General features: G+C 47.1%; 1 protein-coding gene across 1 annotated transcript in view; it reads left to right on the top strand.

Annotated features, from left to right (window-relative positions):
• The first annotated feature begins 14,481 nt into the window (after positions 1–14,481).
• POLQ (DNA polymerase theta) overlaps positions 14,482–17,222 on the top strand; it is a 65,271-nt gene continuing 62,530 nt past the window's right edge. Inside the window, exons 1-2 of the mRNA XM_063294612.1 lie at positions 14,482–14,671; positions 16,591–16,773. Coding sequence (XP_063150682.1) covers positions 14,515–14,671; positions 16,591–16,773 — 340 coding nt within the window. The 5' untranslated portion in view covers positions 14,482–14,514. The remainder of the gene's footprint in view (positions 14,672–16,590; positions 16,774–17,222) is intronic.

The following is a 17,222-nucleotide window of genomic DNA, read 5'->3' as shown; positions in this document are numbered from 1 at the left end:
GCAACCTCCAGTTCAGCCCTCCCCTGGAGGAATCGGCCTTTCACCATCACTTCCGTTTCCTCTTCCTTTCTCTCTTGCCTATGCAGAAAGCGCCGGATAAGATCTGTCGCCTGGCCTCCACTTGCTCCGTTGGACTGAGCCAGGTCGTGCCCTCCCTACATGTCGTGGCCCGGAAGAACATGCAACTGGTCACGCAGCGCCTCTTAGAGCTGCCGTGGAGGTAGGCAGGGGTGCAGGTTCTTCCTCCCTTGAGTTGCAGGGAAGTCCAACATCAGGCTGACTCTTCTGTGTTCCTCCCTGTGGACCTGGGATGGGCAGAAGGGTCTGATCATGGTTGCCGCCTGATTTTCTTCCCAGCACCTGCGGCGAGCTGCTCTGGGCCGTCATCGCCTCATCATACGGCAGCGGGGATAAGGTCCTGTCCCTTCTCCTGGCGAAGGTGAAGGAGGTCCCTTGGCTGCCTCAGGGAGAGGAACAGTCCACCCATCCTCTTCCTGCCACTCCGGTAAGGGGTAGAGCTCGGAAGGAGGTGGTCCTTTTGTATGCCCAGACTTCAACCTCTCCCTCTTGGAGATGCCATCGTGTCCCTGTGTCTGTGGGCTCCCAACAGGCAAACGAGAAGACACTTCTCGAATCCTGCTTGGGAAGGAGGGAAGGCCCTTTGGGTGGTGAGGGTTGGCAGAGAGAGCGATTCTACCAAGAGGCAGCGTGGGCTCCATTAGCCAACTTTCCTTAGGAGCTCTGTGGGTAAAGCAGACTCTCCTTCTCTCCTCAGGCCTTCTCTCCTCTGCCTGGTGGATATCATCATCAAAGGCGCCAGGCAGCAGAATATATCAGCTGAAGGAGAGGACCATCTGCCTCTGGAGTAAGCAGCGGCACTGGGAAGGAGAAACCTCCTTCTCCTTCTTGGGCTCCCACATCCAAGCGGCACTTCTGGTTTAGCAATACCCCCCTGGCCCTGCAAGTCCTCTCCTCAGATAGGCCGGGTGTTGCATAGGCCCCAGGAAAAAAAGCTCTCCAGCACGTAGTGCTCCCAGCTTGGCTGCCTTGCTTTTCTCATGAGGTCTGTCCTGAAGCTTTGAGGAAAAGAAAGAAAATGCAATCTGTGGCCTCCGTGATGTTTCTGGAGCACCCTTGCGCTTGGGTGGAGGGACCAACTCACGCAGATGCAGCAAATCCCATTTGGTGGTGAACGGCTGCAAGGGAGAAGGAAAGCCCCTCTGGAGCTCCCTCCCTCTTTGCTCTTCTCGTGGCGTTCCAGGGAAAGGAGGGAGAGAAGCTGCGGAGGGAAGCTTCCCTGTGGGCATCACGCAAAGGGTTTCTTTTGCCCCTCAGACTACGGGATCATGCCTTGGTGACTCTGGCCTTCTTTCCTCTGCAGGGAGACGGTTGGCACCATCCAGGTGCTGCTGGCCAGGGAGGCACACCTGACCCTGAGGGAGACCTGCGGGGAGCTGTTGTGCCGCCCCAGCTGCTGCCTCCAGGGCGTGGCCGTGTTGGTGACGTAAGACAGAGGGCAAAGGGCAGCTTTTCTCCCCAAAGAGAACCTTTCTTCTCCCCTTCCAGCCCAGCCTGGCCTGTCCGTCTGATGGCTTTTTCTCAAAAGAGCTTTGGTGTGTTGCAGGGCCCTCGTGGAGACCTCTTGTCCTGCCATGTGCAGCCTCCAGAGACATCTCAGTTCTGTCCTGGAGAAGGAAGAGGCAAAGGAGCATTCAGCTGCAGCGCTGGGTGGGAAAATCCCCCCCGCCCCAGTCCCTTGGATCGATCCAGGGAGGCAATGGGAGTTGGCGGACCAGGGTGATGCAGAGGAGAAAACGGGGGTTGCCCCAGGCCACCTTTAGGGAGGGATCAAGCTCCAAAACCCATCTCTCTTGCTTTCCCTGCCGCTCAAGGAGAGCCTAGAGGCATGTTCCTGCTTCCCCAAAGAGCAAGGGTGAAGCATCTTCCTTGGGGGCCCTTTGGGCACCTTCTCCCCAGTGAAGCTGCTCACTCCTTCCTTTTCCTCCTCTGGCCACTGACGGGCCTTCGACCGCTCTGCTCTCTTTCAGCTGCTGACTAACTACAAGGGCCAAGCCCCCATGGAGAAGACCTGGAAGCTGCTCATGGCTCGGCTGGAACACCCCAGCCGGACCGTTCGCCAACTGAGCAGGAAGGGTCTTCTCCATCTCTGCGAGAACTACAAGGTGGTAAGTGGCCCTCACCCACAGGGGACAGACAAATGCGGAGCTTCTCCTCTTCGGACACAACTGTAGAGGATGCTTCCTTCCAGGAAGCACCTTCACTTTAGAATTGCAGCAATAATGTTGCCGGCCTGGACAGATTTAGCCAGTGGGCCTTCTTACCTCAGGATGAGATCTAACCCCCTAGTCTAGGCAAGATGGAGCGCGTGGGGAGGTGGCAGATCTTCCTTTTACTCAGTCCTGGGGACGAGGATGGCTTGCTGCTCTCACGTTCCATCTTCACTTCGATCTCTCTCAGAGCTGAGAGTAGGTTCCTAGCTAAGATACCCAACTGTGATCAGAAAAGGTTAGGTTTCTCTTCTCTCTTTCCTTGGAGGAGAGTTTTTCCAATCTCTCATTTCCTCTGCAGATCATGAGGCCCGAGGAGCTGTGCCATGCTGTCCTCGGTGGGCTCTGCAGTTCCAGCCCTGCCATCACCTTGCAGTTCTTGGACTTGGCAGAGCACCTCAGCCTCCAGACACAGGAGGATGTTTGGACGCCTCCTTGGCTGCCCAGTACTGCTCGCTCTTCCACCACGTGAGTCCTCAGCTCCTCTTTGCTTGGAAGAGGAGGAAAAAGTTAACGGAAACCTTAACTGGGAGTCTACACGGGACCCATTCCTTGCAGGAGAAGAAAAAAAAAAAGTCTTTTCCTTGGTCCTTCACAGGAAGCAGCAACCATTCGATGGGCAGCCTTGAAGTATATCTGGCCTCTTCTGCAGCACCGGAAAGATCTTGAGGGGACAGCAGCCATCCACACCCTCATTGCGGTGCTGATGCACGTGGAGGATGTTGAGGAGAAGGTGGCGAAGGTGAGGGCCCAGCTTGCCTGGGAAAAGAGGGTTGCAGCTTGGCTAGCTGACTCACTCGAGGAAAGCAGTAGAAGAATGGCCCCAGCTTTTTTCTCTCCTCTGTTCTTGAAGGCAGCAAAAGATACCCTGCAGCACCTGGCAGAGGCTCTCCATTGGCACCTTGGGGGCACCCTCCTGGCGGGGAGGACTTACAGCCTGCAGGAGCTTCTGCATCAAATCGCCAAGCGCCTGGTAAGAGCCCTTCTCTGGCTCCCGTTCCCCTCTAGAGTGAGAGGCATGGGTGGGGCATGCAGCACTTGGCGATCTCCCACCTCTGTCTCTTCTGCCTCTTCTCCTCGATTCGGTTCCCCATCTCGGAGGGGCAGTTGGGGATGGAGGTGTTCACCTGCCTTTCGTACTTTAAGAGCAAGCCGGCTTCAGTGAGGAGAACGGCTGCCATGTTCATTGGTAATGGAAAGAGAAGCCTCTTTGTGGGCAATCAGGCGGGAGGTCTCATCCCCCAGGTTCAGGGTTTCTCCTGCCCAGGAATAGCCACGTTTCAGCCAAAAAAGCACGGCCCCCTGCAGGCTTCCATAGACATAAACTTCCTGTTTGGGCCATGGACCTTCCTTTAGCCCAGGCAAGGCATGAGCCTGTAGTCCTCTTGCTGAGCTTCTCATTTCCCCTGGGATCAAAGGCCTGGGGAGTTCTGGAGTTACGGCTGCAATCAGTTGAGAATTGGGCTTTGAAAGAGACAGCGGTGTGTTTTTCTCCCTCTTTTCCTCTACAGGTCACCTGCTTCATCTGAATGGCAGCCTCCTCACGGAAGGGACAGTTCCCACCTACCTTGCTTGTAAGTAATGGCTGTGCAAAGTGATAAGAGGAACAGCTTTGGGTTTGCAGTGTGGGGAAGGGAAGGAGGGAGCGAAGGATTGTGCAGGATGCATTTTGACGCTCTGGTCTAAATTTTTTCTTTGCAGATCTGGAAAAGCTTCTGGGTGACCAGGACCCTGCAGTCAGGCGAGTCACCCAGAGAACGAAAGCTTTGGTGGAAAAGGCCTTCTCCCTCCACTCTGCAGATGGGCTGGTGGCTGCCGTCCGGCACTTGGCAGCAGGCTGTAGGCGGCAACGATACCCCCCCAAATATGACGGCCTTTCCATCTGATGGACCGGTGAGGGAAGCTGGGCAGCAGCTGCCCAGGTGTCAGATGGAGGCTAACGGAGGGAAAGCAGGGGAAGAGGGGCAGGGTTTTCCTCTGATGGGACGGGACTTGCCGTGGCCTGAGTCGGCTCTCTTAGGGTGGGGCCAAAAGCAGAGGACCTTCCCATGGAGGGAGGAATGTCCCCTGACGGGCTTCCTCCCAGTTAAGCTTGAGGCAAGGCTTGCGAGCAGAGAAACCGACTGCCTGATACGTCTGTGTCTTTTCAGGAATTTGAGCACTTCCTCCCGCACCAGGGAACATCTTGCGGTACCGCAGAGAAAGGCAGCTAGGGTGCCATACCATCCCCTTGCTATGCACAAAAGTCAGTTGCCGGGTGATGGGGCTGGGAAGGAATTTTGCCCATAAAATGCCGCTGGAATTGGCCAGTGGGCTTCTTGCCTTCCCTGTAGTAACAGTCATCCTAAGTTGGCTGTTGATGTATTACAGTTGTTCAGGAAATAGAGAAATGCTACTTTTGACCATGTCGCTTAAGTTATCTCCTGTGCTTGCTCCATTCTGTTTCTTCATCAGTGACCAAAGAGTAAAAATGTTATAAAAATCATCAAGAGCATTGGTGTTGAAATACTGCCAAGAGTGGAGAAGGAAGAGAAATCAGTGCTGCTCTGTATGTCAGTCCATTGGGAGGCAGGCCTGGAGCCGAGGAGCAAATCCACCCGCGTTGGGATGGTGAGTCCTCTTCCCCCCTTCCCAGTGGACAAGGGGGATCACGCAGGTTCCTATCAGAAGACCCAGGGACCGTTTCCTCTCGCCCTGCTCACACGGAGCCCTTTCTCCCTCTCTCACTTTAGAGCACCTTTCACTCGTATCGGTTGTTGGGATGGTTTTGAAAGGAGAAGGATCCAGGCCAGAGCAGGCAAAGGACTTGAGACCAGATGCAGCAGGCTTTGAGCCATGGAGAAGAGAGGATGGCAGCTTTTGTCACCTGCCCAGAAGAAGATGCACCCTCCTGATTTTCCTGTTTGTATAAAAGAGGTATTTGGCATCTCAAATAGCCAATGGGAATCATTATGGGCAAATGAGAAGTCCCATCTGCTTCCCACTCAGGAGCCCTCGTGTTGTAGAATTGAACTGAGCAGGAACACTTGTAAGAGGATATCGTCCTGAATGTAAAGAGAGTGCTAGAAGAATACTGAGTAATTAAGTAGCAGAACAACCCTTTAAAGAAATAAAAGAAATGCTCACAATATAGCTGTATAGAATGTAGATAGCTTGCTTAGTCCAGCTATTAATGAATGCTAACTGGTACTCTTTGTATTTGAAGTAAAAGTTAGATTTTATTTTTTAAGAAAACCAGTTTCTACATAAACTCAATCTTGAAGAGAGGGAAGCACGAGAGAGAGAGAGTCATTTAACTAACAATTTGCCCAGTGGGAAAAAGACACAGGGACTGCCTGTGAAGGCCCTTCCCCTCATTTGTCTCTTGCCATCTGTCTAGTGACCAGAACAGCTGATATGTGCGAGCTCCTGGGTGAAGAATGGCGAGCGAAGACGTCTCCAAAACAGCAGAGACGACGACTGCGACTAAGACTGAAGTGTCAAGGCCAGCTCTGATTCCTTGGAAGGTGAACCCCCAGTTGCCCCAGGAGAGGAAATAACTACCAGCCAAGTGGCAACAGAAATCTTGAGTGCCCCATTGACCTGGTGGCTGGTGCCAAGATTCCAGTCGCCTGGATTTACCCACTTTCAGAGCCAGAGTGATCAACGTTGCAGGACTTCATTGAGAAAAATCTGAAGAGGAGGTTTCTAAGGGCTTCTTCCTCACCTGCAGCTGCTCCTGCCTTGGTTGTCAAGAAAAAAATCAGGGGAGCTCAGGATGTGTAATGACTACCAGCTGCTAAACCAGATCACCATCAGGAATCGCTACCCCCCGCCTCTCCTTTCCGAGCTCTTAGAGAGGTTACGTGGCCCCAAAGTTTTTACCAAGCTCGACCTCTGTGGAGCTTACAACCTAGTGCATATCCAGAGTGGTGAGGAATAGAAGACCTCCTTTGGCACCCACTATGGCCACTTTGAATACACATTCTCCTCTTCTCTTTCTCTGACCATGAGAAGTATGTCAGTATGGTATTACAGTGCCTCAGGGAAAATCATTTTTGCCAAACTTGACACATGTGAATTTGAGAAGAAGACTATTGATTTCTTGGGTCAGCGCATTTCTTCGGATGGCATCACCATGGATCCTGATAAAGTAAAAGCACTTCTGACCTGGCAACCACCACGCAGAACGAAGGATGTTCCGGGTTTGCTGGGCTTCGTCAATTATTATAGAACTTTTATACTGGCCTTTGACTCACCTATTGTGAAAGAAAACACCTTTCGTTTTGGATGAAGATACACAACAGGCTTTTGAAGCCTTAAAGACAGCTTGTGCATCAGAACCCATCCTGTGGCGTCCAGTCCCTGCACAACCCTTCATTGAAGAAACTGATGCTTCTGATGTGGCCATAGTGGTGGTGCTACTACAAGCTGGCCAGCATTCAACCACCTTGTTCCCATGTGCGTAGTCCTAATGGAAACTTACAACATCCTAACAGAACTAGTGGTCAGGTAAACCATGTAAACGGTATATACAGGCAGTCCTCGCGTAATGATCTCTCACTTAAGGACCATTCAAAGTTGCAATAGCCTTGGAAAGGGTGCTTTACATGCCTGTTAAGCACTTCCAGCCACCATAAAGCATCCCGCCGCCGGTCATGTGATTGTATTTCGGGTGCTTAGCAACCGGCTTGCATTTATGACCAGTTGCCAAGTGCCCCACGATAATGTGATCGCCATTTGCAATCTTCTCTGCCGGCTTCCCCAGAAAGTCAATGGGAAGGTGACAGCATAGGTTGGAAGCAGAGGGGATGGAGGGGAAGATAAATCCATGGTGGCACTGCAGGAGCGAAGCTCAAATCTCCAGGATTTGGGTTCTGTTCCTGCAGCCTGACAAAGGGTGTCCCCTCCCCTCCCCACATGGAGGGGCACTCCTTTGTGGGGCTGCAGGAGCGAAGCTCAAATCTCCAGGATTTGGGCTCTGTTCCTGCAGCCTGAAAAAGCGTGTCCTCTCCCCTCCCTGCGTGGAGGGGAACTCCTTTGGGCTGCAGGAGCGAAGCTCAAATCTTCAGGATTTGGGCTTCGTTCCTGCAGCCTGCCAAAGGATTTCCCATCCTCTTCGTCCCCTTCATTCCCTCCACTTCCAACCTTCCTTGTCAGCTTCCCCATTGACTTTCTGGGGCAGCCAGCAGAGAAGTTTGAAAACGGTGATGACGTGATCAAGGGGCACTTGGCAACTGGTTGTAAATGAGAGCCATTTGCCAAGGACCCAAAATACAATGACATGACCACGGTGTGTGTGTGTGTGTGTGTGTGTATGTGTGAGATGTTTTGTGATGGCCAGAAGTGCTTAACGGGCATGTAAAGCACCCTTTCCAAGGCTATCATAATGTTGAATGGTTGTTAAGTGACCAATCAATAAGCGAGGATTACCTGTATCTACTGTTTACATGGTTTACCTGACCACGGTTTCAGATCGTGGCCCACAATTCATTGCTAAGTTTTGGCAAGAACTTTCCTAAGGTCTAGAGGTTGAGATCAACTTATCTTCTGTGTATCATCTGGATTTGGAGAGACAGATGGAACAGGTGAATCAGATTCTGGAGCAATATCTCAGATGTTTTTTTACCTACCAGCAAGACAACTGGGTAGACCTCCTAGCACAGCCAGAGTTTGCTTATAACAGTGCTCGGCATACCTCCAGCTAAATGATGCCATTCATGGCTAACTGTAGCTTGCACCTCCTATTCTTTCCACTGAGTTCACCAGCTTCTTCTGTTCCAGCCTTGGATCAGCTCTTGCAGGAACTGCAAGCAACTCATCAAGTTCTCCAAGATCAGTTACAAAAGGCCAAGGATGATTATCAATGGTTTGCTGAGCATCACTGCCAGGCAGGTCTACTGATAGCCATGGGGGACTTAGTGTGGGTTTCATTTAAGAAGCTTGCTACTTGTCACCCGTCAAAGAAATTGGATCACCACTTCCTGGGACCATTCCAAGGTCCCAGGAAGGATCTTCAGGATTTGGGCTCTGTTCCTGCAGCCTACCAAAGGTAGGCCAATTCCAGCCTACCACAGCCACCGTGAGACTTTAAAATTTATGGTAGCACCTGTTGGCAACCCCTTAGTAATTCTGGGAATTCCCTGGTTGACTTATCGAAGCCCCCATATAAATTGGGAACACAGAACTCTGACTTTTAAGGATGGGTTTTACCAAGCCCCTACCACGGAGAGGGCTTCAAGCGCGGGGTTTGGAAGGGCTGCAATTGCCATGCCGCGCCCTAGTTTGCCATGTTTAGAGGGGTTGCCTGATCGATACCAAGATTTTGCAGACGTTTTTGTAGAAATGGAAGCAGATCAGCTACCCCTTCATCGGAAAACGGATTGTGCCATAGAGTTGGTTCCTAACGCTCAATTGCCCAAGCCAAAAATTTATCCAATGACTCAGAAGGAGCTTGGGGCATTATGGGTCTTTATCGACAAAAATCTGTCAAGGGGGTTTATTGAACCTGCAAATTCCCCAGTTGGGGCCCCTGTGCTATTCCTGGAAAAGAAGGATGGCATGCTTAGACTCTGTACAGACTATCGGGGGTTAAATTCCATCTCGATCTGCAACAAATATCCTCTACCACTAATGAAAGACATGTTAGCCCATTTGTCAAAGGGCAAGATTTTCTCCAAGCTCGACCTTTGTGAAGCCTATTTTCGCATCCGCATACAAGCTGGAGCCGAGTGGAAAACTGCTTTTAATTGCCCATTGGGTTCATTTCAGTACAAAGTCCTCCCTTTTGGGTTAGCAGGGGCGCCCGGAGTCTTCATCCAATTGATTAATGAAGTATTACATGATCATTTGTTTAAAGGGGTCCTGGTTTATTTGGACGATATGCTCATTTACACTGAATCCGAGGAGGAACATGAACGCCTTCTCAAACAGGTGTTAAGTAAGCTTAGAAATGCCAAGCTTTATGCCAAGCTTTCCAAATGTGAATTTCACAAAACCCAACTTAACTATCTAGGCTATAGGGTATCTGACAAAGGCATTGAGATGGACCCTGAAAAAATTCAGGCGATTTTATGTTGGGAACGTCCCCGCACCCAGAGGCAATTGCAAAGTTTCCTAGGGTTCAGTAATTATTATCAGCAGTTTATCCAGGGATTTGCTGAGATTGCTTTGCCCCTTACTGACTTGCCATACCAAGGGTTTGGGAGAGACACGCAAGGTGAAAAACCCTGGGGCAGTGCTGAATTGGACACCTGAATGCCAGGCGGCATTCGAGAAGTTAAAAACCCTCTTCACTGCTGAGGCTATTTTACAGCACCCCGATCCTGAACGCCCCTTTGTGGTCCAAGTTGATGCTTCTGACTCCTCAACTGGAGCTATATTGTTACAGAGGGATTCTGAAAATCACTTAAAACCCTACGCTTATTTGTCTAGAAAATTTTCTCAAACTGAACGCCGGTGGCATGTTTGGGAAAAAGAGGCTTTTGCTGTAAAAGCCACTTTGGAAGCCTGGTGTCACCTCCTGGAAGGCACTAAATGCCCTTTCGAGGTTTGGACTGATCACAGGAATTTGGAAGCCCTCCGCACCCCCCGGTGTCTCAGTCCTAAACAAATTCGCTGGGCTCAATTTTTCAGTCCCTTTAACTTCCAGTTAAAATTTATTCCCGGAAAGAAAAACTTTCTGGCTGATGCTTTGTCATGTCTACCTCAGGACTCTGACCACATGGCAGATATAGTGGGGACTGTTCTTACTGAACAGTAAGAACTGGGCTTGGTTGCCGTCACCCGGAGCCAGACCTGTGCACAGGCAACCCCGCCCCCAGCCCCGTCTGGGAGGCGAAAGATGCAAGTTCCTTGTCAGTTACAGAAGGACTTTCTCCAGGCACTGAAATCTGACACTTGGTTGCTAGGTAATAGAGACAATGTTTCTTTTGAAGATGGTCTAGCGTGGGTGGAACACCACCTTTATGTGCCTGAAACTTTGGGGGCTGATGTTTTGCAGCGTTCCCATGATGACAAGCTTGCTGGACACTTTGGTTTTGTCAAAACCTTGCATTTGGTTTGCCGTCAATTTTGGTGGCCAACCTTAAGGAGTGATGTAAAAGACTATGTTGCTTCCTGTCCTGTTTGTGCCATGTCAAAGCGAAAAGGGGGTAAATCACAAGGGCTTCTGCAGCCAGTGGCCAGCCCATCCCATCCCTGGGACGAGATTTCTATGGATTTTATTGTGGACTTACCCCCCAGTCAGAAGAAAACTGTCATTTGGGTTGTAAAAGATTTTTTCTCGAAACAAGCCCATTCCATTCCATGTGCGTCCATCCCTTCGGCCCCGCAATTGGCCCACCTATTTCTCATCCACATCTACCGTCTCCACAGTAGCCCCTCCCGTTTGGTCAGCGACTGCGGGACACAGTTCACTTCCCAGTTTTGGAAATCATTTTTAAAATTGATTGGCACCAAACGCGTTGTCCACATCATCGCATCCTGAGACTGATGGATCTACGGAAGTTTTGAACTCTGCCCTCGAACAATTCCTTAGAGCATACATAAATTACCATCAGGACAATTGGGTGGACTTGTTGCCCTTTGCTGAGGTGGCTTACAATAATGCTGTCCATCAGAGCACCGAGCAAACCCCTTTTCGTGTGGTTTCTGGTCACAACTTTGTTCCCATCCCTGAGCTGCCACAAACCCCTCCCCAGTCCTGTTCTGCCTCTGACTGGGCTGTTAAGCTGGCTGATTCCTGGCCGGTGATTCAACAGGCTTTGGCTGATGCCCAGGCTGCTTACAAGTTTCAAGCCGATAAACATCGTTCTTTGCAACACGATTTCAAAATTGGGGATCAGGTTTATCTTTCTACCAAATTCATCAAGTCCCAACAGCCCTCGAAGAAGCTTGCTCCCAAGTTCATTGGTCCTTTCCCTATTGTTGGTCTTATCAATCCAGTTACTGTTAAATTGGACCTGCCTCACAATTTGAAACGCTTGCACCCTGTTTTCCATTGCAGCCTGCTCAAGCCTGTCCACCACTCTTCCCGCTGGCATCCCCAACTTCCTCCTCCTGCTCCGATCATGATTGACGGGCAACAGCACTTTGAAGTCAAGGAGGTCGTTGATTCTCGCAAGCTTCAGGGCACCCTCCAGTACCTGATCCGCTGGAAACACTTTCCTCATCCTGAATGGGTGCCTGCCTGCCACGTTAATGCTCCTGATTTAGTTAACCATTTCCATTTGGCTTACCCATTGAAACCTTCTGCTTAATGCTTTCTTTCTTTTGGGGGGCAGTATGTCATGTTCACTGTTTCAATGTGCACTGTACATCATAACGTTTCACATGCCATGGTGCTGACGCGCATTTCTGTTGGGAGGGAGCTGCTGTGAAACCTTGTGCCAGGCTCTGTATCTATGTTCATTTCAATGGAATGTGTTTGGGTTATGTGCTCTGCTCAAGGACTTTTCCCACAGACCATCAGAAGCCGTTAGGAGCACCTGGGATTGTGAGCCTGGGAAGATTCTACGGGGGGAGGGATCTCGTTTGTACCGAGGGTTTTTTAGTTTGCATTTGGCGCGCTTTTTCCATTCTCAGCTTTCTTTGTGAACTATACTATTCTTTAATAAATCAGATATCTTTGTGATCCTTCTTATGAGTCTGATGGTGTTTAGAATAGGCAATCATTACAGCATGGGCCAGATGGAAAACCAATCCAATTCAATCCGATTGAAGAACAAACCCAAGAGACTCCTCCACCAGACTAACCAAAAATTCAGTTCTCTAACTCTCCACAACATACTAAAATCCTCCCACAAATCATACCCGCTCTACATATACATGCTGACTCGGCACCAAAATAATGTAACTTGTTCCCCTCTCTATTAATAAAGTCTACTGCTGTTGTATTTGAGCAGGAAGAAATTGAGACCTTATAGAGTAGAAGAAATCAGGAGAGTCAACATGTGGAGATAAAGGAGAAAATCAGTATTGTAACAATATTAAGAGAGAGAAAAGCTTTTATCACAGCCACATGGAACAGTCTGGTACAAGATATCTCAAATGTCAATTTAAAATAGCAAAAGTCTACATTTTGAGGATAGAAACAGAAATACTCCATTCTCGAAATTGCAGACTTCTGCCATTTAAATTTTTGATACTTCAGAATTCAGACAGTCTCATTTACATATAGTTTACATTTCTTGTCTTAGTCCATTGAGCCTCAAGACCAGAGAGTGCTGAACTTCCAAAAAGAACTGTAAAGAACTTGCCATTTTTAATCATACGTAGTTCTGGAAACTTCTTTAGAATGTCAGAAGCATACAATGTTTTAAAAATTAACTAAAATTTTATCCAATATTTCCCTTTGCCTCCCCTTGTTGTTTATTTGTTCAGTCGCTTCCGGCTCTTTGTGACTTCATGGACCAGCCCACGCCAGAGCTTCCTGTCAGTCATCACCACCCCCAGCTCCCCCAAGGTCAAGTCCATCACCTCTAGAATATCATCCATCCATCTTGCCCTTGGTCGGCCCCTCTTCCTTTTGCCTTCTACTTTCCCTAGCATCAGCATCTTCTCCAGGGTATCCTGTCTTCTCATTATGTGGTCAAAGTATTTCAGTTTTGCCTTTAATATCATTTCCTCAAGTGAGCAGTCTGGCTTTATTTCATGGAGGATGGACTGGCTTGATCTTCTTGCAGTCCAAGGCACTCTCAGAATTTTCCTCCAACACCACAGTTCCAAAGCATCTATCTTCCTTCTCCCAGCCTTCCTTATGGTCCAGCTCTCGCAGCCATATGTTACTACAGGGAACACCATTGCTTTAACTATGCGGACCTTTGTTGTTGGCGTGATGTCTCCGCTCTTAACTATTTTATTGAGATTTGTCATTGCTCTCCTCCCAAGAATTAAACATCTTCTGATTTCCTGGCTGCAGTCAGTGTCTGCAGTAATCTTTGCACCTAGAAATACAAAGTCTGTCACTGCCTCTTTGTTTTCTCCCTCTATTTGCCAGTTATCTATTAAGCTGGTTGCCATAATCTTGGTTTTTTTGAGGTTTAGCTGCAACCCAGCAGATTTTATTTTCTAGGACTACCATACCTGGGCTGTAGAAATCAGGTCAGCTATTAGACAGGAGCACAGTCTGAATTTTCAGTACAGTACTGTATCTCTTTGCCACCATCTAATGGTGCTATAGATTTGAATAAAGCAGATTGGGCAGCCCTAGTTTTACCATCACAATATTTATTTAAATATTTATATTTATATCTTCAACAGCAGGAAGAAGAAATCAAACAATACTAGATGAAGTAAAACTAGACAGCTCACTGGAGGAACAGTGAGCTTAATTACCTTGGCCACATAATGTGGAAGCAATTATGTGGAGAAAACCATGTTGCTTGGAAAAAACAACAAGTAATAGAAAAAGAGGGCACAGGGCTAATACAATCACTGGTAACATATCATTAACAAATATTTATGTATAGGATATGTTGAGCTCCCCTTCATATGTAAGTAAATGAATATACTTAAATCAACACAGCACATATTCCCTGCTTTAATTAATTTCGCTCTTTAATCAGAAATGCTTTACAATACATCAATATTTAAGTAGCACATTTCTGCGTCCTGCAATGAAGACGTTTTAAAGTCCGTCCTTCGGGAAGAAAAGAATGGACCACAACGCTCCAGGTAAAACCACTCGGAACCGCTGCTTCCTTTTCGGGAATACTTGTGCCTGAGAAGCACTGCTTTATATGCTTGCTCCCCAATCTTCGCAAGTTTAAGACGTGTGGACTTCAACTCCCAGAATTCTCCCGCCAACATGCTATGTTATGCTGCTTGAGGAATCCTGGGAGTTGAAGTCCATACGTGTTAAAGTTGTTGACATGGCGAAACACTGGTATAAGCGGAGGCGTTCATTCTTTTGCTTTTGAATCCGAATTTATGTGCACACCGAAGTTTAAGGAGGACAGACAAACTCGCAGACCTGACCGAATCCTGGATCCCCTCGGTTATCCTATGGGATACTAGGACTTCCGCTACTGCGGATGAGAGGCGCAAAAAAAGGAGAAATCCCCTTGTACAAACCAACCTTTCCGCAGATCCTGCAGTTTACTGCGAGGCTTTTATGGGAAATCGCCACTAAACCGCCCAGAGTCCCCCTACGGGAGGAGATGGGCGGGGATAAATTAGATAGATAGATAAATAAATCAATAAAAATGACGACACTTCCGGCCGCTTTGAACGGTTTGGCGGGAGGATGGCGGCGGAGGGCGGAGGGCCGGAAAAACCGAGACCGTGGCTCTCGGAGGCGGCCTTGGCCCCTTTTTCTCCCCGTGAAGAGGTCCCGAAGGGCCCAGTGCTCACCCCCCCTGCCGGCTTAGAGAGCTCCCGAAGCCGGACTCGCGGCTTGCCAGGTAAACGGGCTTCAAGCTGTCTGGCCTACAGCCAGGCTGTCCCTGCAGGTGCCCCCTAGTTTCTGTCTGGAGAAGCGGGTTTAGTTCAGTCTCAAAAGGATGAGAAGTATAAGAAATGGCGGGAGCTGGAAGGCTGGGAAAAATAATGGCTACTAACAGAGAATGGCTTATAGGTAAGACGGCGGGCTCCACTGCAGAGGATGCATGCTAAGCGTGAGCTGCAAATGAAGCATGCAGTGGTCAGAGATGGTTTTTTCGTTACACCTTTTGCTAACTTACTTAAAACGTCAAACGACTATTGTGAAAGAAGAGCCGGCATGGACTGCAGGAACATCTCCTGGGAGCAGTAGCTGCACAAATTGACACTTCTCAAAACTGTTGCTGTTGTCTACACATGTGAATTCTTAGATCAATCCAATAGATGATAGTTTTTAAATTTTATTTTTCCTACCACATCACACATTTTACTGAATAATAGACATAATATGAAGCAGTATATTTCTGGACAAAATCTTTGAAACTAATGTTTATGGGCAAATTTCTAATCATTAAATAAGATTTATGCTCTAGCTATATAGTATGTGCATGTTTTTCTCCTTTGTATGACTGGAAATTGAGTTTTAGGACTAGATCAAATCATTTATGCAATATTTCAGGGGACATATCTTTGAGAAGGCACCTCAATTCAAAATGTATTACTTAAACTTCTATAAAAATTTATGAACTCTGCTTTGTCAAACTAACTTGTTCATATCTGGAAAATATTTTGGTCTATTAATCGAGAAAGAAAAGCATTATACAGTATATTTATCCATCAGATATATTATTTTACAACTTTGTGTCCCTCAGACAACTGGTTATCATTATGAGATCCAGGATAGGTACTTTTGTCAATGCTATATGAAGTGCCTTGTGAGTTGGTGATTGCATGTGTACATGTGCATGCATATAAATGGTACAAATGCACACAAAACTCTTACATCTCCTTGATGTAACTGCAGTTTCTCAGAAGTAAAGATACAGATGCCAGCTAGTTCAGCTGCAGTGGAATCTTTGGGGAAGGAATTTTTTCACAACAGCATTAAGCAAGATCAGGAAGAGGGGTGTTAATTAAATTATGTGGCATTAATTATGATGTCTGTCTCAACATTCCCGCTCCAAGTCATATTACTGTTGCTTGTTTCAGCAGTGAGAATCAGCAGTTGATTCTCTACCACAAACTTACTGGATTTTCAGCTGGGCGGAGGGAAGAAATTCCCAAGGACTCTAATGGGTAAATTCATATTTTCTCACATGAACTTCAGAAGGATTCCAAGCCACACCAGCATGATAATTTTAGTTCTTTTTAAATGAATTGTTGAGAAATTATTGTGAACCTGCTTGTGATTTTGCTGTTTTCCAATAATATACTGGTGGTTGTTACTTACTTTTGTTTCCATATTAATAATTTTCTGTTGTTTTTCACTTGTAATTTCGTAAGATATCTTCCATTGTCTTGAGAAAAGTAAGATAACAATGTCTCCATTCTAACAATTTCAATAATCCAAAAAAGGTCTCCTAAAACCACTGACATTAATTCATACTAAATATTTCAAAAACTGCATATATTTCTGTGATAAACAGCGTAATTAATTAAATACGAACATCACCGGAACTATGCTATAATATCACTATCTCATATGATTCCAAGGAAGCCTTGTCATCTAAGTAATAATTCTCAGCTTCCATTCTTTTCTATGGACATTCATGACTATCCTACCCAGCAAGCAAAGCCCAATTCCTGTTGACCTCTCAGCTATAAACTATAACTGATTAGTTTTTAAATCACTACAACTTTTTCATATTTGTGAATCCCATATATGTCCCACCAACCACCTCTGGTAGAAAAGTGGCTAATGTAATGCTGGATTTCCACTTAGGACCATGTCAGCATGTGGATGTTCCTGATGATAACAGTGACAAATTATTGTTAGCAAACTGGGGGCTTCCCAAAACAGTCCTGGTGAAATATCATGGTCTGGGAGTAATTCGTATGTTCCAATGGCAAGCAGAGTGCTTGATGGCCAGACAAGTATTGGAGGGAAGGAACCTGGTCTACTCAGGTAAGAGAGCTACTAATAAAAACATGTACTCTTTTTGTTATTTTTCATTCTGCAATTTTTTAATTTTACAGAAGTTTTGGGAGAACAGTTTGGAATTTTTTTACTGAAGTATTTTGATGTTGAATTGGATAGTGTGTTCCCTTTTTATTATTCTCTGCTTCTGGTATAAATTAATTTTAATGGCAATTTCTTTGGTAACAATGAATGTCAAGGATTTGGGTTACTTTTTAAGCATAGGCCCAGAACTGCCCAGAGTCCCTCCTTTGTGGGGAGATGGGCAGTGGCAAAATTCGAAAAATAAATAAATAAAAATAGGCAAGTTGGAAAAAAATGTGAACTAAATTGATTTCTTAAATGATACTCATATTCTTCCAACTTTTGAACAACTCTTATAGAAAGTTTGAGGGCAGAATGTATATAAATAGTTATTCTAAACTTATGAGAAACAT

Source organism: Candoia aspera, chromosome 2 (assembly GCF_035149785.1).
Source record: "Candoia aspera isolate rCanAsp1 chromosome 2, rCanAsp1.hap2, whole genome shotgun sequence".
Taxonomy (NCBI): Eukaryota; Metazoa; Chordata; class Lepidosauria; order Squamata; family Boidae; genus Candoia; species Candoia aspera.
Note: the sequence above shows the minus strand (reverse complement) of the source record. Positions and strands in the feature narration are given on the sequence as shown.